The following is a 26594-nucleotide window of genomic DNA, read 5'->3' on the forward strand; positions in this document are numbered from 1 at the left end:
CAGTGTGTCTTCCCCCTTTTCTTCCTTCACTCTTTTTCTTTCTGCCATCCACCACACTCCAAACAATGCAATGGTCTAGTAAGGCATCAACTGGTTAAATGTATAATGCTGGTGACCATTATGATCCAGAGAGTCAAGGGCCCTGATTGCTGCATAATCAGTTTAAACTGTCTGCCTCGGGTGCTTTCAAATAGAAAGACCAAGGCACATAGACACACAACCAGACAGACACCCGCACACAATCCCTTCAAACCCATACCCTTGTCTGGATCCTATCGGAGCAGTAATCAATCAGCCAACCCAAAGGAAGAGACAAAGAGAGAGAGAGGGAAATGAAAGCAAAGCAGGGAGAGAGAGTGGGGTGGGGGATAGGGTTTCACTGTGGAGCAGAAAAAATTGATGAGCATCAAACATCAAAGAACCCCCTTCAGAGAGCTTCCATAATGCTAATCACATCTAATGAAGTTGATATCTAGCTACTCCAGAGTGCTTTCCCTATTATTACTTTACTTAACTCTGCCCCTAAATGCACTTACATCAGGCTGTCGGGATACAAACACCAGCACATAATTCTCACAAGATCGGTAGAAGGCAGAAGACTGTTTTGCATGTATCTATCCATTTATTACTGTACCTGCTGTGAGATTAAGAATAATGTCCTGAGATCCACTTTGTCTGAAAAAGCAAGTCAATTAATTTGCTAATTTTAAAGTTGAGGAATCCGCCCATCAATCAACGAAACAGTTCAGTATTGCCATCCTTAAGTAATAATAAAACGATTAAACTGGACATTAAACTGAGATTAGCAAATCTGACAGACTTTGCATAGGATGGGTAGGATTTAGGCTTCCTAACAATAGAAGACCTAATGTAGACCATGTTCTGCTTCACTCCTCTGGGATGACCTATTTCTACTGTCTCACCATCCCTCATTTTGCACTAGTTCTGCTTGACTGACCTATCTGCCTGTAAGGGATGCAGCTCCTCGGTGTATAATTGCTGTTTGTGGTTGAGAGGTTTAGGGAACGTGCACATCTACTCTCTGCTAATCCCTAAAAGTGGTCAGAGATGCTTCATCTCATCCCTAAGCACAACCAAGCTCCTATATTCCAACCTTTTTATCCTCTACAGCTTCCTACCAAAACACTGCTAACTGTGCTCTATTCACAGAGGTCAAGACTTCATTATACTTGCTGTGAACCTGCAGTTAGCAATGTAACACTGCTGGTAAATCTCGTCTTTTTTTCTTTTCTTTTTTTTAAAAAACAGATTATTAGATTATTATGATACACTGACAATTTAAGTAAAGTAACGTTTTTGAGATCTATTCTAAAATGTATACTGTTTGTTATTTTTGATTAATCAGTCGTTTGATCTATAAAATGTCAGAAAATGGAGAAAAATGTTGATCACTGTTTTGCGAGACTAAAGTGACTAATGATTAGAAGCCAGCAAATCCTTTCATTTGAGAAGCTGAAATAAGAGAATGCATGGCAAAAGGATTTATTGATTATCAAAATAGTTGGCAATACATTTTTTGTCAATCGACTAATCAAATAATCAACTAAGCAATGTTAACATGCTGACTTATAGCAGGTATAATGTTTATCATGTTCACCATCTTAGTTTAATGTGTTAGCATTCTAACATTGGCTAAAATATGTCAATTCACATTTTGACCTGATTTAGATTTTTAATTCAAAACTACCAATGCCAACCTCCTGGTTGTATACGAGGAAAAGTCAGATCACAACTAAGGTCATTAGGAGTTATTGTCAACCTGTATAATGTCATGGCAATTCATCCAAAAGATGTTGAGATATTTCAGTCTGGACCAAAGTGGTTGACCATCCCTCAAGCCATGCTGCTCGAAGGCCAAAAAAAGAAAAGGGAAAAAAAACACTATACAGGACTTATCTCCAGAGGTATCATGGCCTATTCTTACATCAACTTTGGCAAATGTAGAAGGGTGATCATTTTGAGAATAACCAAAATGTCAAGTGGTCAGGTACAGTCTGTTAATGCTGAGGGTTAAAGCCATACAGAGAGACAGAGACAAAGGACACAAGATCTCTTTTTCCCTAGCTGCTGTCCTCGTTTCACAGGAATTAGGAGCAGAAGGTAGTTAATTAGGTCTGTGTACCAGTATCAGCCACATCTCTGGGAGCTGAGTATTTTAACGCAGCAGTAAATGTAGTTCCTCCACTTGTTTTATGTGTGACAGACTAGCTATTTTATATTGGCTCTTATATACAGAGATCTATATATCACAAAGGACCAAATTCTGCATAGAGACTTTTACACACCTTTGTACTCTGTACGCACTTCTCTTCACTGATTTCCCGTAACAGGCTGAGTCGAGTGCATACAGGTCAATTAATCTAGAGGGCTTCCAAAGGGCTGGTTTAGGATGGCTCCTTGCCCTCGGTATTTATACACAGGATATCATTAACATTCAGAAGGCAAACTATGAGCTCTGAGAGTCTCTAGAGAAGGAAGAAGGAAGAGGAGAAGGAGAGACGAGTGCAGCTTTCTGGCATCCTATTACATCTGTCTCATCCTGTAAAACTGCCTGACTGTCTCCATGGTTTCCACAATTTCTGCTCTCTCTCTGTGTGTTTCTGTGAGGAAGCGACTTGGAGTATAATCTGTGAATGCATGGGAGAGTGTGAAGAAGATGAGACACAGAGACAGGGTGTATGGTCGGAGAATATCGCCATAATCCTTTGATTCAAGGATAAACCGATAGCAAGCTGTCTCCATAATGTGCATTCCCTGAACAAGTAAGCATTGTATAGAACAGTGCCCGTGCTTTAGTCATGGTTGCACTGAATGCCACCATCTAATCAGCCAGAGCCTATACGATGTGTCTGAGCCAGGATTTCCAGAAGGAAGTGTGCATTTATCAAACCAAGACTCAGCTCTGTGAAGGCCTTTAATCCCCTCCACACTGGCTGTCTGCTGCTTGTTAATGAAGCAGCCAAACACAGTATCAAAAGACAAGGGGCACGTGGGCACATGCAGCTAGCTTTTCCATTCAAATTCGCTTTGCCCCCATTTTCAAGCAGGGCGTCAATATGCTACATTGCTGATTTGCACATCATTTAACAGTTTTTCTTTTTTTTTCTTGTGAGGAGACACACTGCCAACATTTGATAATTTACAGCTGCACAGATGCAAGGGCCAGAGCAGTGTAGAGATCTGCAAGATCTGAAAAACAAACTGCAAACCAGATAATCTATTGATGTTGTACACACTGACTTCCACCAGCTGGACTTGTTATTCTGACAAGAGCAGCGTATTGACGGCTGTGTTCAAACAACCCAAGCCTAGCGTTATAGTTTAACCTTTGACCCTTTGACCCTCCACCACAAGAGAGCAGCCATGATTGTACAAATGATTACACTAAATGGGACTAAAGCCATAGCTGCACTGGCAGTACACAAAGCTCCATTAAAGAATCTGGTACTTTCCTACAGCTACAGACATCATATCTCATAATTATATCATAACTAAAGCATGCGTCACCATTTTTAAATGTGTTCTGGACACAGGCTGCATCCCACTTAATGGTTAATGTTGGGTGATGTATTTATGAAATGAACCTGCTGGATATCCACTAATACATTTTCAAAGCTGTGCCCTGCTGACCATAAAATTAACAGACATCAATTGGATTTGAGCAATGGCAACTTCAAAACTGAAAAAGCCCTCATATACAAAGATCTGGCATTCTGAAGATACCAAACACTTTCCCTCCCAGCTCTTTCCTAACCAATCGCTTGGATATACACACAAAGAGATTAGGGTATACTCACCCACACATATCTGGACACCATTGCAAGCCCTGTCTTATCTCTTCCAGACAGGTTATTCTCCATATCAATATTGCATGAATTGCCCTCTAATGGTGCTATGTTACATCTGTATCTGTCTGTATGACAGATGATACCAATCCACTCTAATTTGATGAGGTACATCATCCCATTCATCAGTCCCATTCCAGCCTTTTGGCTGACTCTGGTAAATTTACATTTCTTTGAATGTTGATTAATGTACATTGTCTCTAAAATAAAATTAATTGAAATTCATGATACACCCTAAAAACTCTGCTCTACAATTAAAATCAAGTTAGCTGTTGTCTCTTAGGAACTGTGAACCAGTAAGAGAAAATAAGTGGTGCACTATCTGGCACAGCAACTGCAGTATAGAGCAGCTAAGTAACCCTTCAGTGTTTCTTTTCACTGTGGCAAATGAGGTAAACTGGAGGAGCAAAATGATCCTTGGTTGGGTTGCTGCGGTGTAGCTGTATCTGCAGTAGTTGTAAATCACAGTGGCATTCAGCCTGCTAATGAATCTGCAATGGAAGGGTTCAGCCAACAGACTGTAGGCTGTGATCCAACACATATGGAAGTCTGTCCCGGTCAGGATGACTCTATTTTACTGCTGTGTTGATGTCCTTCAAAATCATAAAGGTGTACTACATGCTCAATATACTAGCCTACGTTTGATATTCCTCTTCAGTATAGAGAATTTACTGAGACTTACTCAGGTTTGTCATATCAGATAAACTACCAAGTAAAAGGTAGCAAAGACAAAACCAAAAGCAACTAATTATGTACATAGAATATAGAGATCTATGAAGTCTTTTTCTGTTTTCTGTGTTTTAAATGCTGCACATTTTAGCTTCATGCTCACAAAATGCATTAATTGGAAGAGCAAAAGTGTTTTTCTTGCCTAGGCTCATTTGGTGTTTCAGTGGGTTGTCATGAACTTAACTATACTAAAGTGGTAGGACAGGCTCAGTAAAGAATGTGTCACAGCGGATTATCAGGATTTGTGGTTGCCTGCCTGCTCAAACTACGAGTGCATGGCATGAGGTGCAATCATGTTGTTTTGAGAATTTTTGTGGCTTCACCTAAAGCTTACAACCTCAACTTTGGGTGATATATTGGTCAGTTTAAATTGGATATACCCTGTTCCTCTAGCATGGAGGAAGTAAGTTGCAGTGTTTTTTTATAATACATACATAAGTGTGTGTGGTGTGAATGCCATGGAAGACAAACTTTCAGTATGACTGAACATTATATCCTCTATACATATCACTTCCTTTGTGGTCTGTCATTGCATCAATTCAGATCTTTAGTTTGTGTTGTTGAATAATATATCTTCTCTGAACTAATGAACCTGAGAGCATTAAAGGCACTGCACAAAGAAAAGTTTTTTCATTAGAAATATCATACCTTGTTGTCAAAATGGATATCACTTTTTGTATTTATGCGTGTGTGTTTTTGCGTCTGTATGTGTGTGTGGCCACTGTAAAGATGCTGTACTTAGACCCTTGTTTTCCCTCTGGCTGGTAAGTCCACCAGAATCTTGGTAGTGTAAAATGTACTATCATTAGAACATGTGTCTGAGGATTAGCTGTTTTTCTAACACCTGTCTATCGCCATGTGGATAAGATCAACTGTACAGTGTGAAGGTTAAGCCGCGGTGTTGCAGCAGAGTTCTGTCTACTATCAGCCAAGTCTTAGACGCCACAGCGTAGCCTGCCTTCTCTAACACAGCTGGACTCAATTATCCAGTCAAATCCTCATCCACTTCACACACACAGCTTCCCCACATATACTACTTGTACATATACACAAATTTCTAAATGACCTTGCGCTACGGAGTGTCAAGAATGCCAAAACACCATCCTGAAGTAAAAGTACTTTTGATTTGCTGAAAAAGCTTTTTTGTGGAAAGGGAGGCACAGTGACAAAAATGTTGTTAAAATTTAAACAAGGTTTGTAAAAATAATTTATTTTGTTTATTTTGAATTAAGACAGTTTACATGTCTTCTCAAAAAACACCACAACTGTCACAACTTATCGCACTTGTCTTGATGTGGAAAACATTCAAAATGCTACACTGGCTACTAGCTGATACAGGCATTTCTAAGGTCAGTGACCTGATCTTTTTTTGTTTTAACAACACATGGAAGTCTCTTGTTACAATTACATTCCAACTGTTCTTAAGAAAAGTTTGTTTTGATGAAATCCATTTTATGAAATAAGAAAGTTTTGCAATATAACAAGAAAAGTGGTAAGTTGTTATAACAAAGAAACGTTCTTGTTAAAATGAAATAATTTAGTATCTAGTAATAACAAGAAAACTGTGTCATTATAACATGATAACAAGAAACTGAGCAGAGTTTTTTGGTAATGGTGGCAGCAATTCAAAAAGGCAGACAGTGAAAGTATATCTGTTTTTGTCGATCACCCGGTGAGCAATCATTGTTTATCAAAGAGGTAAGGTGAGCCTGAGAGAAGACCTGCTTACCTGCTTGTTCACACTGTAACAATTAGAACATAAATGTACTGTAAGCTACAGTCCACAGTTTGTATTTTTACCATTTCACTACAATATATGTAAATGTATTAGTTACTATCATTTATTCTGTGTTGTAATTTATTGCATTTACTGAATATAGTACGATAGAAATGAAAATCACAGTCTCCACTTTTAGTTACAGACTTGTTCATATGAAGCATTTCAGAATATGTTAGGAATGCAGTACTGCTGTTTCTTTTTGCAAGAATCAGTGCTGGGGTTAGACTACAGTAGCAATCAAAAGTTTGGACACACTTTCTCATTCAAGGGGATGGGAAGGTGTGTCCAAACTTTTGACTGGTACTGTATATGTTGGTAGAGATTCAAGCCTGAGATCTGTTGCCAAATCTCAGCTGGTTGAATGCTCCCATTTCCAGACTGAACTAAGCTTGCCTGCTCGCCCGAGGTGCTTGATTTTGGGAGCAGTAGAGCTTAATTTCATGCCCTCAGTGAGTCATGTACCAATGGGTTTTTGGTTTCTGTGCAGATGATCGCACTTTTCTTCACTAGCATACATTTCAGTATTTCCAGAGCTGCAAGTCTAAATGGGTCAAGGCTACAGGTGAGCTGATTTTGATGTTGTGACATTCACTGACCTTCCTTAAACACTAGCTTCCTTCAGCCTGAAGCCTCTCTCTCTCCAGTTCACCAGCCATCCCCTGTCATTCAACAGGTGCTGGAGATTGGAGACTGTCATGTCCTCACACCCTGGATGTATAAAGAGAACTGGATGCAGGGTCCTTTCATTTCTATAAAAGTGTCTTAGTAGTGCATGAAGCTAAAAAAAAAGTTTAACTTCTTCCACATAGCTTCCACAATCTGTAGGGCCCATAGAGAAAGCGAACTAGTGACCTCTGCCCACCGACCTGACAGCTTCCAATTTAGTCCTCGGCTATGGGTATAAAACAATTCAATTGTGTATCCCCTCTAGACTTTCCCAATGTTATCAGACCAAATGAATCAAATTTTGATAGTGAAACTAGTCACATCACAGAGGTTGTGATGCTCAAAAAAATGTATCTGCTGAAATGCAGACCTCTCTTTTACAATGTGAGTCTATGGGGACATTTGAGCTTCAAAGCCCAATGCTGTTTCTGGGGGCTTGCCTCCATGGATGTATGAAAGGAACTGGAGACAGTGTTGGAGGCAGGGTCCCGTTCATTCCTATGAAAGTTGCTCGATGGCCTAAACAGCCACTTCCTGCTTTCACTCAATGGGCTCAATGCACCCATGGAGCATGCTCACTAGAAACTTCCGTCAGCTGAGACAGCAAATTTTTTGTTTAGCCCTCCAGCTTATTTGAATGAGGATAAAATTATTCAATCGTGCAGCTTTTACAGACTTCTGAAATGTGATTGGATGAAATGGATCAAATTCTGAAACATCCCATTTTCATGGTTGTGATCATGCTCAAAAGAATATATCTGCTGATTTACAGACATCTCTTTCTCAAGTTTATGGCAAAAAGTATTTTGGGCCCCATAGCATCACATGACAGGCTTGAAAGAACAGCACTCTTCATAGGAACACCATTTTTTTGTTTTTTTAGCATACACACATGACCATGAGGAGATATTCGAAGAATATTGAAAAAAGTGTATCGAACAAACTTTCTCCAGAATCATTGACTCTATCTTTAATATGAACCTCCACATTAATGCAGCGTCTGATGCAGAGCTTGTGGAGAGTCTGCCACATTTGTTCTTAATCGAAGTGATTTAACACATAATGAAGCATCAAGCTTCACTTAAAGCTTTCTTCTACAACATCAAGTGCTAAATTACAGCACACAGAGTACATTGGATTTGTTATGTCCACCCCTCAACAGTCTTCAACTTCTTTAATGAACTGTGTCTGACCATCATGCCAGAACTAGCAGACCTTTAAAGACATCATAAACATCTTGACAGTAATAATAGATATGCCTTCACAGTACATAAACATGTATATTGTTGTAAAGTTCTGCACTGTAATCAAACCAGGCAGTGTGATTAGCAGCAGGGCTCAGTCAGGTTATAAACAATAAGATGTTTAGAGGGGGATAAAGCCACTTGGCCTACAGATCCCTTTGATTTGGGACCAATTTGGGATTTTTACATGCATGCATTTTAACTCTGCCGCGAGAGGAACTTACTTGAACTGTTGGTGTTCCCTGGAACTACGGATCTTGGAGGAGAACCTCTCGGCCAGTTTCTCTAAGCTGCGGGAGTATTCCAGTTCAATCTCTGCTTTGCGCCGGAAGAACTCCTGCAGGTCCTGCAGCAGCTGGATACGAGACTCAGACTGTTGCTCCAAGCATTTGAACTGCTCCACCAGCTGGTTACGGATCTCTGTCAATCAAAACACCAAACAAAAATGGTATAAGTCAACTGTTTACTCTGCTGTCACAGCATGCCCTAAAACAACCTGACATTGCACAGCGTTATCATGAAGTGTATTATATCATTGTTTGCCCAACAGACAATTTGAGTGTTTTTCTCAGGTATCTGTCTCCCACATTTATATCAAGTTGCAGGAATTGGTTTTTGAATTGTCATTTTAGAGACACTTTACAACATTACTAAACCATATCATAAACTTATAGTGATACCAAGGTAAGATTACTGTGGTTTAGATGAAATGGGGGCTGTATTTATCACCAGTGTTATTGTTAGTGATACTGTTCAAATGAACCCTGTTGCAAATGTTATAGATTTCAGTTTGTTTCTTTAGGCTTTTGATGATGCTTCACAACAAATAAATATTTAAAATGATCAATGATCAATACTAAACCTATGTTAATCTGAAATGTACCACAGTGTAGTAAAAGGTAGTGCAGTGAATGATGGTGTCAGCTAGTCCTCACATTAATATAGTTGTTTACAGCAGTTATTTATTGATACTGTATAACACACTACCTGTAGCAGGTTTAAGCTTTGGAAATGTTTTAAGGAATAGTTTGATATTTTGGGAAAGATGATTATTTGCTTTTTGTTTGCCAAGTATGAGAACACTGATGCTATTCTCATACCTGTTGGGTCAATATGAAGCTAGAGTTTAGCATTAAGACTGTGGACAGCTAGCCTGGATACAAAGATTACCAGTACCTCTTAGATTAGAAACTAATACATTTCATGTTTGTTTAATCTGTACAAAAAGTGAAGTAAAGTTGTGGTTTCTTAGGACATGAAGTGCCAGACTTTCTTTGCCAGAAACTGTGACTTCCTTGATTCTCATTTGGTTGCATGGCAACCTCACGATGACTTAAAATAATCCATAATGAAGCTTATGAAGCACTGAGTGAAACATGTACAGTAGCTCATATCAGTGTTAATAAAAGATTGTTGTTGTCTGAATATTTCTGGTTTATCTTTTTTTTGACAACATGTTCAACAGCTGCCAGTGCTTCCAGATCTAAGCACTGGATGCAAAGCCTTTCTCCTTTTTTCACACGTATGAGAGTGGTATTGATCTTTTCATCTAGCAAAGTGTATTTCCCAAAATGTTGAACTATTCCTTTGAGATACATTTTTAAACATAACATAGGACTGTGTCCAGTTTGTGCAACTACAAAGAATAATGTGAACGGCTTGAGCTTCTTTAGTGTGCTAATTGTAAGTGCTAAAAATGACACAGTTACATATTACAAATTACCCATCCTATTTATACCAAGCAGGGTTAGGGTTAATCATGTATAGTTTTACAGTATATTTTTTAATTGTAGTATTTATAGTGAAACATTTCTTTACACTACCTCAGACAAGCAGCAACAAAAAGCCTCTGGATTAGAGTGAGAATAGCCAGTGCCACTCCATGCCAAGCCATTAAGATGACCTGTGTGTCTGACCTCTCATAAGTATCTACACTGTAGACATACTGATAGCTCAAAAGTGATTTAATGAGAAACTAATGCACTCCCCCGCTCAAAACGAACACTGTAGTAGAGTAACATTTCTCCTTGAGAGGAACCTGATGCTGCCAGACAGACAGCAGATCCTCCATGCCAGTGGGAACCCATGAGAGAAACCTGATTCGTCTTTGTAGTGCTGTCATCAGCAGCAATGATGCCTCGACTCAGAAACAGAGAAAGGCCTATTTTGCAGAACAAACACAAAGCCTGCTGGAAAGAGCTTCAGTAAACAGGATGAGTGGTGTCACTTCTCAAGAGGAAGGAAACCTCCTGAACTAATGAGCATCCTTTATTAGAAACCAAGAATGTTTTTGATCACGAACATAGAAATCTTTTTACTGTCATATAAAAACCTCAAATTCAAGTCAACTCTAGAAGGAGAATTAACTGACATAAATGAAAGATTAAAGCACAGCCAGCAGTGGCTTCACCCCTTGTGGAAGCATGCTCTCAATGTTTTCCCTATGATCAAACCTCAAAAACAAAGGCATGTATTTCTTAGTAATTACAACACTATACTCTGTTTACACACAGTTTATTCAGCCTGCTCATTCAAGTACATTTTTCTCCACTCAAAATTACTTTTTCTGTATTTTTGCATTTCTTTCTTTCTTTAAAAGGTCTACATGGACAAGCAGTTGAAATTACAGTGCCTTAAAAATCTACCAGAATAGTGTATTCATGGGCAATTCAAGTGCAGAGCAGAAAAAAAGAACTTCCTAACAATAAGTCACTGCATGTTGCAACATCTGTGTGTTACAACATGAATTATTGCAAGTAATAACTTAAAAAAACAAGGACTACGAAGAGATTTTGTACATATCTGAGCCATGTTAGCAACCTTCTGCCAGACTGATGAGCTGCTGACTGAATGGTAAAACCACAGGAGTGACACAGACTGTGTTTCCATGCGGTTGAGGGTGTAATTTGGTCAGCCAAACCCTCATCGTGGATATATGCAGCCTCTGACTGCTGAGGAAGCTTGTCATTTGAACTGAAACAGTGATGTTGTGCAGGGGGAGCCTTTTTTCTCCTTGTGATGTCGTGCCGCCTGGCTTCAGCCTCAAGCGTCATGCTTCACTCTGTGGTTAACCATTGTCCCAGCCCTCCCTTTTATCCAGGGGCCTCCCTCTCCCTCCCAGCTCTGAAGGGCTTAAAGCTCAGTTTTTGTGGGAGGCCTGAACCAGAGAGCAGGGATGCCGCTTCAGTCCCGTCAGGAATGTCTTGCTTGTTCCCTGTTTGCAATGATTTTGTTTAGATTTTCTTTTTTCTTTTTTAAGAGTGACACAGTGCCACAGCAGGCGAGCCAAGGAAAATGTTATGCCGATGTGCATGAGTGACAGGGAGGACTTCTGAAAACAGTCTTTCACAAAAAGGGAACTCTGTACCACCAGCTGCAGCTCTGCATTTGACAGACGAGTTTGGAAAAATAGGTCACATACACCAGAAGCGTACCCTTCCCTCTGAGAAACCATGAGCAGTTGGAGAATTATTCCCTAAATATTCCCAGCTCTGTCAGTGGCTTCATTCGTTGTGGTTTATTCAAAGTGAGGGACCCCATTGTAGCTCTTTTTCAATCTGCAAGGAGGAGGAATTCTGTGAATGTATGTCTGCAGTAAAAGTGAAGATGGTTGTTTATCTTTTTGAACACCATCAAAACATGCACTGCACACTATTATTACACCATTAAAGAAGGAAATATGTCAGAGATCCATAACTGGTTTCTACTCTGATTTGCTACCAAGTGAAGAGAATAAAAAGATCAGTGTATATAGAGTACATAACGAGCAGCAAGGCACTCAGCCAGTATTGTGACATGCAACAAACCTTTACTACATTCAAGGGTGATAGCTTTTTCAAACCATCCTGTTTGATATTAGAGACATTTCTCCCTCTATACTATCTGTATAATATTTAAGCAAGTATAAATGTATGCTGAACACCCACCCTCCTTACCATACTAACTTCCTGACATGTACGTAAAAAGGCTTTGAACCCACACATTTCTGTTTAAACACAACATGGATGCCCCACTTTCAGCTGTTCTGGTTTTCTTGGTTTAAGAACAAAAATATATCGGAGCTAATATGCCAAAGCATTTTTTCCCATGTGGGCCTCTTAATAAAATTACACATGCAATGTTCAGAAAAATTAATAAACCTTACTGATTTAATGAAATTGAATTGAATGAAAAATGATGTCTGTCTGCCAGTTTAACTATTTAACTTACAGCACAGCCCTTTGTTTGAGGGCAAAGCAGTCCGATATTAAAGCAAGGGCTCATTTGAAGCTGTTGATCTTTAATTTGAGAAATAAATTAGCATTTCAAACGATGCTTGTGAATATAATGTTGCAGGGTTTATGTATAGGCAAGTACTCCCAGTACAGGTGCAATTGTTCTAATTCTTCTAATTCAAAGTGAGCAAGTTGTAGCTTGATTAAACACACAGCTATTATCTGTTGGCAGACGTACTGTGTGTTGTGCCTCTATTTAGAGATGGAGCCATCTGCTTTTTTTTTTCTTTTTTGAGAAAAGAGGTGGGGGTTATCTTCAGACAAAAAAAGCTGATGGGGAAAAGGGAGAATGGGACTGCAGCAGCTGAAATATGGTAAAGCTCTGGTGGGATCATACAAATGAAGGCCAAAATGTTTTTTTGAAGGATAAATTTATCCTTTTAAATCTTTCAAACAGCCTCAACTTGGATGGCCAGAATGTGTGAAGACACTTTAATAAAATGTGATTTTTGTTGGTTAAATTGAGCTTAATATGGACCTGCTGTTACTTGTTAAGATATATGCAATGAAATAAGCTTTCTGAGTTGTAAAAACATTGTTTTCTGTCACTTATGTATTTCCCATAAGTAAAAAATGCTTCTGAACAGTTTGATATAAGAACTTTAAAATAATTAAGCACATTTCCCTCTAAACCTGCAAATGATGCTCAGCAGAAGCAAAAAAGAAATCCTGACAGCTGCATTAATCCAATAACATTTCTAATCAGTGGTTTTCTGGAACACTACGAATGATTAATGATAAGTAATCACGGATTAATTTTTGCGTAATCTAAGTAATAGAACACCTGGGATCAAAGTACATTTGTTCGTAACAATTCATCATTATCAATTCTGTATTGTTGGGATACAGGAAAATGTGTTTAATTGGTTGAAAGTGTACCTGTAGCGTGAACAATTTTATTTGTAAGATGTCGTTCGCTATTCACATCAACATCACGTCAAGATACAGATCAGTTTTAGATCACAAGAGAGTCTGATTATCCTTTAACGTTCTGGACAGGCAGGTTTATTCCTGTTGCTTTCATGTTACAACAAGTTCATTATGACATATTATGAGAGCAGCAGTATAAATTCATGGCAGAGACTTTACATTTCCAACCTTGAGTCTATAAATCGTCATTATAAGTGCCTTGCCCCTTCCACTGGACACCTGCTCTGCAACGTCATTTCTCCTACATCGTTTAGGGACAGGAATTAAATGTACAGTGAACAACTCTCCTCACAGAACAGGAAAACCTCTGAAAACAATGGTAGGATGTCAGAGAGCCCTGAACTTTGACCCTTACAGACAAATTCCTGTATTGGCAGCTGTGTTACAGCAGAACATCGTGATGGGTCTGGCAATGATTGCAGCTGGCATAGAAAGATTTAATGTTTGGAACCAAGGTTCAGGCTGAATGTAATAAAAATCTTACTGGAATGACACTCCACCCAATATAATTTGTTATTAAGATATTATAGCAAAAATATGTCTTGGTTGGTTGCATGCGCATGGAAATCAGAAAAGTAGATTATACTGTGGGGATATTTGGAAATCTCCCGATTTGATTTGATTCAGATTCTTTGTCCAATTCGACTTAGAATCGATTCTTGAATAGAAAAGGAGTCAAAAGGGGGCAGTGGAGAGCAGCCTCTGGAGAGCTGCACTGTTAGCTCTGAGGAAAAACATTGCTGTCCAAGATGCTGAGTGGGCGCAGGGTTTTCACGTGAAACAGATTGAGCACCAAGTTACTGTCTTCACCTCAGATCTGGTTTGCATTGTTTAATGCTACAGTGTACAATGGTCAGCCCATCTCATTTGTTACTGCTGGAGTTTGCGACTCTGCTTTGCCAACGTTAGTCTCTGAGTGACAACAGTAAAGTGTTCACAGCACATTTCACGTTAGTCTTCAAAGGTGATGGTTTAGTCATTTATTCAACCGCTGCCTTTTTTCAAGATGAACTGAAAGTGCGCACTGTGGACTGTCCAGTTGCTGCACTGCACTCCAGTTGCTACACTGCACTTGCAGTCAAGTTCCTCCTTCTTTCTTCTGTCAAAATTTCGTTAGTAACTGACTTTTCGAAAATCAATTTTTGACATAAGTGTTGATGCAAAATTGTAAACATTCGCATCGCAATGTATGTAAGAATCTATTTTTATACCCAATTTTACTGCAGGGGTGGTTTAAAATTTGTTATTGATATTTTGATTCTTCATTCCCCACTGTTAAAATCAATTGTAACTTACATGAACACAAGCTGATCATAGCTTCTGTTCTTAGTGATGGATGAAACAGCCAACTTTCTAGTCTACAAGGGGTGATGCTAAAAATACACTGGGTCAAGTTTCTTCTAAACAAAGAACTTACAATATCTGTAATATTAAGCTTGTTTCCCCTTCCAGACATCAGCAGCTCAATGCACAACAAATGTTCAACCTGATTAGAAAAAGGCAAACTGATTCAAATTATAATATTCAGCACTTGAAGTATTATAACCTCTCATGCATTCCTAGCAGGATGCAGACACATTTATGAGCTGAGAACAATATATCACTTATTATTTTATAAGAATAGAACCCATGCCTCTCCCTGAAGTCAGTTCAGGACACCCGTGGCGATGCAATGGTGCAGCATTTTATTGCAAGCCTGCCTGTTTAGGACGAGGACCACGTGACATCTTGACGCAATGAAGCCGATATAAAATTGGAGTGCAATGAATGAGGGAGCTGAGGGATTTTCTGCAGAGCATCCTGAGGGCAGAAAGGGAAGCTGGGCTGTACAGGGCAGCAGGAGAAATGGTTCACATCACAGCAGGGTAACAACACTAAAATATGATCTCACATATGGTGGGGTTTCACGGTACATGTATCCTCTCTGCAAATCATTTTAGCCATGTTTGGTATACAGCATCAGTCAGAATTTGGATACACTTTCTCATTCAAGGGAATGGGAAGATCTTTTCCAAAGTTTTGACAGCTACTGTACATTTAAGTTAGCACAGATTCCACTTTGTGCTTTTTAACAGCACTGGATATTGCTACACTATGTGTAGAAGAACGACATGTCTTTGTGTAATGGGGTCAAATTATAAATCATAACCAACTTCAAGAAGGTATTAAACACTTTAAAAATGATGTCCTTGGGTGTTTACATCACCATGCAGTAGGACACACACAGTATGTACTGTCGACACACTCACACACCAGACAAAAGCAACTCCGAGCTAAATTCACTAACCTAATCCTCAACTCAGCTCTGCAGTATCTGTTCTCGACACTGCAGAGCCAAATTCACATGAAAAGCAGACACGCAGACAAATGCAACCTTTATACAGACCTTAATTCACTCTGTCCCTCATTCTGAGTCTCATAATACAAGTTCCAGTCACTGAACTAATCTCCCACTTCTCTTTTTTTTTAATCCCCTAATGATTAATGCAATTTTGGATTCATAAGGACATGCTCCTGATGTCAGCACAGGTTCTTCTTTGTCTGTCTCTATCTCGCCTGTTCCCTCATTAGCTCTGACTGCTGCAGCACATGTACTTGAAGATAAGACAACAGGACCTTAGACCAATCATTAGCTGAGCAGAGGTGAGCTGATGGTGTGTTCTACAGCAAGATGTCAGCTGTCATTCTCTGGGTCATCCCTCACTCCTAATCCTCCCTTCCTAATTATCTGATGGTTTATCGGATTCTTGACTGGATGTTCTGTCAAACTAAAAATCAGTGCAGGACTAGACTGCAAAAATGTTCCTAAAACAAGCTTGAATTGTGCATTACTTTCAAAGCTTCTGTGTGTTTCAGAATTTTCAAAAAAAAAATGATAACAAGCTTGATGATAAACCACCAGACTGCTCATTAAATCAACCTAAACTGTAATTAACCATGAACCGCACTGCTTTGAAGGAATACAGTCAACTTATAATGACAATAAAATCAAATATACATTGTCGCTATGCTTCACAATGCAAGAGAAGTAAAATGATCCCAGACTTCCTCGTCGCTCTCTTTCACATTGATTTTCTCTCTGGTGCCTGATATCGTCATCACGTCAGCACGTTCTATGAGCCTGATGTTCAGGGACGCCTGAGCACGAGCCACAAACCAGAAACACGCCCTTATGTGTGTAGCTGTCCGTCACTGCTGTATCCAGGATCCAGCTCTGCAGGGCCGGGCTGAGAGGTGTCTCCATGGCAACACGGGCGTGCACCAGTCCCTGGGGGAACAGCTTATTGGAAAGGAGATGGAGTCTGATGGATGTGGATAGGTGGCAGCAATGAGTGTCAAGGCACGTGCGAGAGTATGCAACGAGACATAGAGCAAATGTGTGAAAGAAGCTGGTAATCACAGTGCATCAGCATCTGATCAAACCATTTCCCTCAGAACACGAATTGCATCAGATTAAAATAATATTGCGTGTGGTATTTAGAAATGCACCTCCAAACACATTTAGCTTTATCTGATATATGGTTTGTGGGCCTCTGTGACAACAGCTAAATGGAAACAAGATCAGTTACAAGATCAGCTCCTCACTGGCTGACAGTAGGTGAGACTGTGACCACAGTTCAGCTGAAAAAGGACTGAGAGAGCTTTTTTGCCTTTGGTGATACCATCTGGTGAGTCACAACCACAGGAGCCCCTTATTTTTTGCAGGTTTTAGGTTGATTTTTAGTTACGTTATTCTGGTTCACGTTGTAGAGACATCATACACTAGAATTTTAGGAGAGAAACTACAGCTGAAACAATTTGTCGATTAATCAATTACTTAATCCACAGAGAAATAATCCCAGCTATTTTAATAACTGATTGATAGTTGAAGTAGTTTGACTAGATGAAAAGCAATGCAATGACTAGTTGCAGCTTTTCAACTGTAAAGTTTTGTTACTTTTCCGTGTTTTAAATGATAGTAAACTTAAAATAAAAGTATATAAGTATAAAAGTTTTAGACTGTCACCTTGGGACTGTATGAAAACTGCATTGTGCACTCTGACATTTCTGACACCAAACAATTAATTGGGAAAAATATTGGAAGTTTACAATGAAAATACTAATTTGTTTCAAGTCAAACGTAAACAACTCATTAACAGTGATATAAAAAAAAAAAACACAGTTTTGTGCTCCTAATAACTACTGAGCCTGTGCCACATATGGTTCTATTTCAACTGTCAGTGGAGGGTAAAAGGGAATTGTGAGCTGCAAATAGGTACACTCTTTAATTATCTGCAGTGTATTGTGGGACATGTGCTTCAGTGGTACATAATAAAGTTAATCTAGCAGGTCCCAGGCCTGCACTATGGACTCAACTAATTACTTCAAATAGTGACTTTTTCTCATTTGTCTCATTTTAGTTATTTTTGCACAATAGCCCTATTTCCTGTCTCTCACACAGTAGGAAGTTCTTTATCATAAGACTTTTTATTTTTTGCTTTTTTTGCATCATTGATAAATGTTGCGTAAGACAGGCAAATAATGGTATAATTTCCTTTCACTTGCTCATCTCTCTAACAGCAACATTTGCTGCATGTTTAAATATCTGCAATTGCGATTTTAGAAATAATGGGAGCAACTGAACTGACAGTCATTCACCTGTTTTACATTGTTGGGCTTTACTAGTTGCCTCTAGAAACTTCCAGGGGCATGTTATGACATACAGTACAGTCTCAATCCTTACATACTAAACAACAGGTTTGAAATCATTGCATTTTGTAAACTTTCAAATGGACTCTTGTTAAAATTTAACAACCTCTCAAGACGTTTTTTGTCCTTGGATGTACACAAAGCACACTGATACTACCAACATAATGCCAGGTTATAAAGTGACTGAACCCAAACACTCCAAGTCGATTGGCACATGCAATAAAAATAAAAAAAGACATTGCTGCATGATTTCGAAAACTCATCCACTCAACCACAGTAACACCTCTATGCACATCTGAGGACGAACTGTATCTTCACAACTTAAGTAAACATAAATTCATAAGAGCACACCTTTAATTTAATCTTTTTGTTATATATTCTTGTTACTGCAATCAAAAGTATTCATTCAATAACTGTTCATTTAAAGACTCTTCCAAATAAAGATTGTTGCTTTGTGAAATGTAAGTGTTACAGTCCTATGACTAGACTCGTGCCCCCCTCCAGCAAACAACAGTGCATTACTGGACTAAGAATCATGCTGTCGAAAGATACACTTTTCCCGACAGTGTCGATTGAAATTCTTTCAGCAGAGCAGGACTGAATGAAATGAGAAATGAAATCATGCACCAACTGGTACTAAATAACCAAGAAACTAAAGTGTTTTTTTCTGTTTAAATGGATCTTTGTCTACTTCATCAGTGCCGGCACACAAACCAAAAAAATACTGTTGACTGTGCTAAATGATAATCTATGCCTGGCAGATCACCCGCTTCATGAAAAGCTGATTATCTCCTGAACCCTTGTGAAAGGGACAGAACAAACTCTCAATTTATCAACCGGCAGCTGCATTCATAAAGCTGAGTTTTCAGAGACGAGAGTCTGCAAGTCAAGAGAACTCTGAGGCTAAACTCTTTTATATGACGGCCTCTTAAAGCAGCAGAGGGCATGATGCAAGTCCAGATTGATATGAATATGTTGTTTTCTAAAGGGGTAAGGACAGGTGGATGTCTTGTCGTTTTTGTGACACTTGCTTTGTTACTTGCCTTACAAAAATATTGTACATCTTTAGCTCAGTATATAAATAATTTAGAAGATACAGGGTACCTAACATATGCACATGAAGAGGGTGGTGGCCAGTGTACAAACTCACACTCTCATTGCCTCTTACACTCTCTCTGCCATGAGAAATACACAATCAAATAAAAACTAATTCTTCAGAAGTTTCTTCTTTTTTTTCAAAAACAGCAGCATCACAGCTACTTGGGCTGCCTGTTTGTGACTGTTTTGACTAGTCACTGCTAGGCCACACAAACAAACCAACTCTGAATAAAGCCCAACATTTATCGGACCACAGAATAAACAAGCTGTCCCACCTCAAGATTATTCTGCTTAAATAGCAAGTAGATGATTTTCTCTGTGCAAATGTTCTCTCAGTCAGCAGCAGGTTTGCCAAACAAGCTGGCAGCTGGAGGATCTTCAGCCGGTGAGTCAGTGTGACCATTTCTTCAACTCCCAACATGCCAGTTTCTGTGCTGCCAGCCTCACGCTGCCCAGCAGGGTGTTAATAGGTAACCAAATCCCACCATCATCATAACAAGAGTCAATGTAGACTGCTTTTTATCTTTATTTGAGCAAGCCATAGAATACCATTAATATACCATATATATATAGTTGGCATCACTAGACATAGTTTGTATTCAGTAATCATTGCAGCTTTTCTAACAAACAACATGAACTGTGAACAGTTTTCAGTATTTATCTTCCTCAGCAGAGTAGCCATCTGTAGCCTGCAGCAACAAAAAACAGAGACATATCTAGTGTCTCATATCATTGTCATCAGCATGTAACCAAACCGACAATACTTTTTAAGGTCATTGGAAGAATATTTATGACACATAGGACCTGCAGTAGTTTTATTTTCATATAAGCTATGAGGAGTGTGGTTTGTGAAAACACAACCACACTCCTCATTTACTGAGATCATACTTCTGTTACTTTACATACTGCAAGCTGATACGAGTCTGATATGACAAGGTGTGTGTGATTACATGATTTGTAATGGCACTTGCTTTTAAGAAGTGCACCAGACACTTACAATTGCCATCTGCTGCAGAATTAGAGGAAACAATTCAAACATCATGCAAACCCCTGTGACATGGACGTACTAACACCCACAGTCTTGTTAGAAATGTATGTTGATGAAATTACTTTCAGGTTATTATTAGGTCTGCTGGGGATGTTAAGCTTGTTTGCATTTGGTCTGGCAGAGTGGAACCGGCAGAGACTAGCAAGGAGCAACAAGAAGAAACCTGAACCCAAAGGTGTAAAAACCACGCTTCCTTTTCAGTATCATCTCAAGGGTGTGTGTGTGTGTGTGTGTGTATGTGTGACTGGCATGGTTTGACGTGAATGTGTGGAGGACACGCAGATATTTCCATGTGCAGTTTGCTTGTGTTCATTTCCTTGATCAGAGCAGTTGTTTGCAGCCTGGAGGAAAAACAGTTGAAGGCACTTCCAGTCGTCCGTAATTTTCATCACGTCAAAACTGAGCTTCCTTTCCACAACACAATTCATTTATGTTTGTGTCTGTATGCCTGTCTCTGTGTGTGGGTGTACTGGTGTTCGTGTGAGTAATGACTGGTGAGGTTGTGCCTGAATAAGACAATGGTTACATCTAGGAAATGACTACCAATGCAGGCCATGAGCTCTATGTAAAGGGCAGTCTCAACTAAATGGTTCAAACAAATAAAAATACTATAAGATATCAGGCAAAGGCAACAAGAGAAAAAGCTGATCAAACTGACATTTATCTGCAAAACACTGCAGAAAGAGCACTGTTACTAAGGCTTCAGTGTGCCAGAAAATGAGAGTGGAGCAAATCGTGCTGCACTCCAAGCACAATGAATCAGTGATTCATTGCAGAGTTTGATTCAGGAAACGCAGCCAATAGGACCGGCAACCTGCTGTCCCTCAAGTCAGAGAACAGTACAGCTTAGAGATGTAAAAAGAAGACCAATGTAATCAAATGAATGGCTTCATGTGGTCCTGCCTAGGCAAACTCATCTCTTGAAATGTACTTGTGTAATTTGGAGCTGAAACTTGAAAATTAATTAATTTGGTGGTTTTCCTATGTGATACTAAACTGAATGTCTTTGGGTTTCACACTGTTAGTCAAACAAAACAAAAGCTTTTTGTAGACATCCAATTTGTTTTTTTTGAAAAAGTGGCATTTTCACTAGTTTCTGACTTCAGACAAGTAACCAAGAAAATAACTTTCATGACTATATATCTTAATGAAAGCAATGAATGAAAATAATCACTAGGTGCTTCACAAAGCTATCCAGCTAGTTAACTTATGACCACTGAACTTTTAGCCACCCTGGTGGCCTAAAAGCACGTACCATATAACCACAATTCCCAGCTGAGGGATCTCTGTTGCATGTCACACCACTCTCTCTTCCCTTTGCATCCTGTCTCACTACACTGACTTTCAAATACTGTGAAGGCAAAATGCCAAAAAACACAATTAATGCATCCAATGTTGTATACTGTAAAGACTGAGGGTTCAATTCTTCCGTGTCCTGGTGTTTTGGGTTTGGAGACGTATGATATTTTGGTGTTAGAACCTCCAGTGTAAACAGCTGCTGACGGTTAAAATCAAGAGCAACACTTCAGGAGAAGGCAGACCTGCAGTCCAGCAACCACACAGTGGTTAACTGCAGAACACAGTCCAAGCCAGGCAGCCTCTCTCTTCTGTTCAGTGCATGAACCCTCTCTATTGACATGCTAATGCAAGATCTGCCAGCTGAAACAGCTTAAATAAAGTGAACACCATCTCCCAGGGTCCTTCAGAGACCTCGGCTTTGGCAGCCATCCTCAAGGGTCGTCAAGGATTCATTAATGGCAGGGGCTAAGATTTCTGTGTAGTAGTTTTGTCACACTGCAACAAAGGAATGTGTCCTATATTTTGACAATTTCAAGTTATGATGTGCTTTCTCACCTGCAGCTATCCCATTTAACCAAACCCCATATGTATAGGAATCTTCTATGTTTTTAAACTGCTGCTGAAACCAAGTGATTGTTAAACTACCGCTGAAAGCAACTGATTTTTTTTTCTGTCGCTCATTTATTAACCCTCATGTATAATAAAGCAACTGAGCCATCTTGTTATGACCCACTCAATGACACACTGATGGTTTTTGGCCCCTTCTGTCATGTACACATTAACCATAAAGCAATAACTCAGAATAAGACAGGTGCAATTTCCAATGAATTTCATTATGGCTCACTCAATGCCTGGTCCAACTCCTAACATTGCCATTGTTATGAGGTAGTAGATGTCAGCAGCAGAGCCTCCCGTGTCTGTAGGCTATGCAACAACATACCAGCTGTGAATGAGAAAGAAGCTGCCTTCTCCATAAATTAACATCCTCTCTCTTCACACAGTTCAAGGGCCCTGTCTAATGCAAAAAGGGGCATGACACGATGAAACAAGAGCATTGCCCCCACGACAGAATCAGATCCAAGCTGAATAATTGATGACTGATTATCAAAAATGGCCTGGAGTCAAGTGGAAAGCAGCACAGTAAATGGGCATTGATAGGGTGAGACAAGACATGTTTCACACAATTTTCTGAATGACCAGCACATGCAACAAGATAAAACTGAGATTACAGAGGCAGAGAAAGTCCAGTAGGGAAAAATCAGTCAGACCAGTAGCTGAGACTGTCCACACATACAGGAATACATTTGTAGATCAATCCTACAAATCCAACTACTCACACTTTCATCCAAAGGTCTATACTGGTGCATGAATGGAGGGATGATCAGCTAAAGCCCCCTGAAGTGTAACACATGTGAAACCACTAAGAGAGAGTGTTAGTAATGGGTCCAGGTCCTTGAAACTGAGCCCCAGCTCCTCTTAGAGACAAATCTGCACAAGACCAGTGTACTCTGTTTGTATGCACAGTCATTTTTACCCTACACAGTTTGTCACTTATCATGTGATTGTTTATTTGGATGCTCTGTATGGTCGCCCTTTAATCACTGCCTGCCTGTATGAACTTGGGATATGTTATTTGTGATTAGGTCTGTGGATAAAAGCTGAAGCCACCAAACATGGAACAATATGACAACTGCAATGAAGCTACTCCCAAATATTTGTTCAACATCTCTAACCACAGGGAGCCAAATGCAGGCCCACAATGTGAAAGAAAGAGGTGCAATAATGCAGCCAGTCAAGTCCTCCATCCTGCACTGGTTTCAACACAGGCATCATTTTACCCGGCAACACAGCTTGCAGGACCAGGATCCTAACCACGCTACCATCAACATTCAGCACAAAAAATCCTTCTCTGAGGTGAATAAATGACAGAGACACACTAGAGCACACGAAAAAAACAAACATGAAAGGTACTGGATTGACAGTCACGGTTAACTGTCATTTCCCGGCAAAAGTCTATCAGTGCCATATTTTTTTATTGTAATATAGCCTATAGTGCGTTAATTGTTAGTGATGCATTGTGCTATTTTATAAGAAAAATACAAAACATGCAAGGGCCAGCCTGATACACTGGCTCTTGGTCAGGCACGGAAAAGCTCTGCAGAGACAATGCACACAGAGCGGACACAGACACATTCACACCGCACCTTTCACTTGGGTCTCATAGTCCGCAATGATCTCCTTATCCTTCTTGAATTTCGTGGATGACATGGTTCTTCTGGTTTCAGGGTGAGACCCTGTAAATCGAGAGCTCTCTTAGATTTCTGGTGGTGATCCCCGACTTGCGAGGTTGCAGCGTTCTCCTCCGTTTTTTTCTGTTTTCCTTTCTATAGTGGCTCTGGGGGGAACAAAAGCTGTGTAGTTGTATTCCTGCAGGCCGACTGTTTTCTATCGTGGATATAATCAGTGCACAAATACCACTGGAGCAGCAGCGGCGAGATGTTGCATTCTTCTCTTTTTCTCAGCGCCTGTTGGGCTTTTTTCTCTGACAGAGGAGCCGAGTCCTCCTCCTCCTCCTCCTTCTTACTGGTACCAGTTAACTCAAAGGCTTCAGCAGGGGGGAAAAACAAACAAACGCGAGCTCAAAGCTGTAACAACAACATGATGAAGAGGAGAGAGGAACGACGCTTGAAGGTTTCAAGCAGTCAAATCCTTGTACCTTGTGTGGCAGTGCCCAAAAAATGATCAGACATGCGTACGAGAAGCGAGGAAGGCAGACACCATCCGTGCTCTGACAAATTGCGCTGCAGGGAAACAGGAATTTAAAAGATTGTCACGTGAGCCTCCTCATATTGTCAACCTCCCCGCCCTCATGCGCATACACACAAACAGAAACACGTACAAACACACACACACACACACACACACACACACAAACACACAAACACACACACACACACACACACACACACACACACACCTTTAATTTATGCTATTTGAATTGATTATTGCCACCTTTTTTGTTGCACAATTTAAAAACACATCATCATCATCATCATCATCATCATCATCAAGATATTACTCTACTACCTGCTGGCATGCTGCTCACAATTTTAATATGATAATATTTTTCCAGAGGTAAATATAAACCTCATAATGAAAATGTCCCCTCTCTTTAGACTTCATCACCATGGAAACCTTACATTTTTATCTCTGCATCACTTTCACCATGGGTACTGTTTAGGGGATGTGGCAAATCTTAGCAGAGGTTTATGAGGGATAATCTCTGACATGCTGCTCTGTCACACACCCACAGCAGACAATTTGTCAAGTGAGAAGCCTGTTGGTTGAATGGCTCAGGCATGACACATCAGCCACTGATGCTTTGATGTGTAATCATAAAGACACTGCTGCGGTCAATGCAAATACAAACAAGACATTATCTTTTAAAGAGCTGTCTATGTGCAACACATTCCTTTGTTGAAAACAGGTGTATGCATGCGTGCATGTGTGCATGTGTGTGTGTGTGTGTGTGTGTGTGTGTGTGTGTGTGTGTGTGTGTGTGTGAGAGAGAGAGAGAGAGAGAGAGAGAGAGAGAGAGAGAGAGAGAGAGAGAGAGAGAGAGAGAGAGAGAGAGAGAGAGAGAGAGAGAGAGAGAGACATTTTCTTGCCCTAGCTGCATCCATTGTTTACCCCACATCTTCTTCTCTGCTTGCAGGCTGCTGCTGACAACTTGAGATGAGTGTGACAGCAAAAATGACATCAGAGACAGCAATGTCTTTAGCAATGTAAGCACATAAAGGAAATGAAATGCCTAGAGGCAAGAATGAATGGAAGAGAGGTAAGGAAAACATCTCTTAATGCATATAAGTCATGAATATGTCAAATGTGGTTAAGTAGAATCAAGAAAACATGCACAAAAAAAGAGGAATGCAAAACATCTCAAAGTTATTAAACTGTCCACACCCATGCCTATGTGATGAGAGTGATGTGTTCGTTACATGATAAACAGAATATCTGAATTCATATCATGAATTGAAGCAGCTTTTCAAGGCATTGTAGTGACAGAGACTGAGTGTGTTTCCTGACAGATACTGTCATCTAGGTGCTTCGTTGTGTTTTCATCCAGGAGTCCAGGGACTCGGTTTCTTGTCTGTCACCCTGAGGAAAGCTGTTGACTCACAATGAGGTAGCAGCCTGTAAACTGCTGCTCTGTAGAAGCCCTCTGCATTTCATATCTGTCTGCACCACACAGGCTTCAATGTATATGTCAAGCTGATGGGTGGGACGGAATTTTTTGACAGACTTAATATCTATATTCTGCCAAAAAAAATCGTTATAAATATTTATAAGTTGTAAGTAATGCTTTATTAATAGTTTATTATGATGTACTAGTGTTTTTAATAAGTTATAAGGCTTTAATAAGAAAAACAAGTTGGCTACAAGATTGTGAAAAGTCTCTTTGCTGATTATTCCTCCTCGAACATGTCACTTACTTTCTCTCTCTCTTTTTTTAAAAAGTTGTTCAGTTCATCAGGAAAACTTCAACACTGAAATTATTCAGCTCATCTTCTGGAAATGTGTTACCAGCAAATCTGATCCCAAATCCTTTTATTAACAACTTATTACAAAAGCAGACTTTATGGATTGTTGGAAAACCTTTATTTATGATTTTAATGAAGATTTATAGATACACTGTAGACTTGATGAGAGAATAATAATATGAGTATATGAAACACTGCATTATATGAACATAATGTAACTGATATTTTACCAAATACAAAGTATAACACCAGCCAAAGAGATTTGTTGTTGTTCATACGAATGGAATAAAGCATAAAATATATCAGTAAATTATTTATTAAAAATGAATGAAGCCTTTATCCATGGTGTTTTATTACAAAGGTCATGAGGAGGACTTGTAGTTGGTTGTATCATCACAAATAAAATTAAAGGTAGCTTTGATTTAGTGTG

The 26594-nt window shown here is 39.5% G+C and overlaps 1 protein-coding gene across 1 annotated transcript in view; it reads right to left on the reverse strand.

The window, feature by feature from the left end:
• srgap3 (SLIT-ROBO Rho GTPase activating protein 3) overlaps window positions 1-23891 on the reverse strand; it is a 57136-nt gene extending 33245 nt beyond the window's left edge. Inside the window, exons 1-2 of the mRNA XM_062444244.1 lie at window positions 23828-23891; window positions 8510-8705 (exon numbers count right to left, since the gene is read on the reverse strand). Of these exons, the coding sequence (XP_062300228.1) occupies window positions 8510-8705; window positions 23828-23891 (260 nt within the window). The remainder of the gene's footprint in view (window positions 1-8509; window positions 8706-23827) is intronic.
• Between the last annotated feature and the right edge of the window lie 2703 nt (window positions 23892-26594).

Source organism: Scomber scombrus, chromosome 3 (genome assembly GCF_963691925.1).
Source record: "Scomber scombrus chromosome 3, fScoSco1.1, whole genome shotgun sequence".
In the NCBI taxonomy this organism is placed as follows: Eukaryota; Metazoa; Chordata; class Actinopteri; order Scombriformes; family Scombridae; genus Scomber; species Scomber scombrus.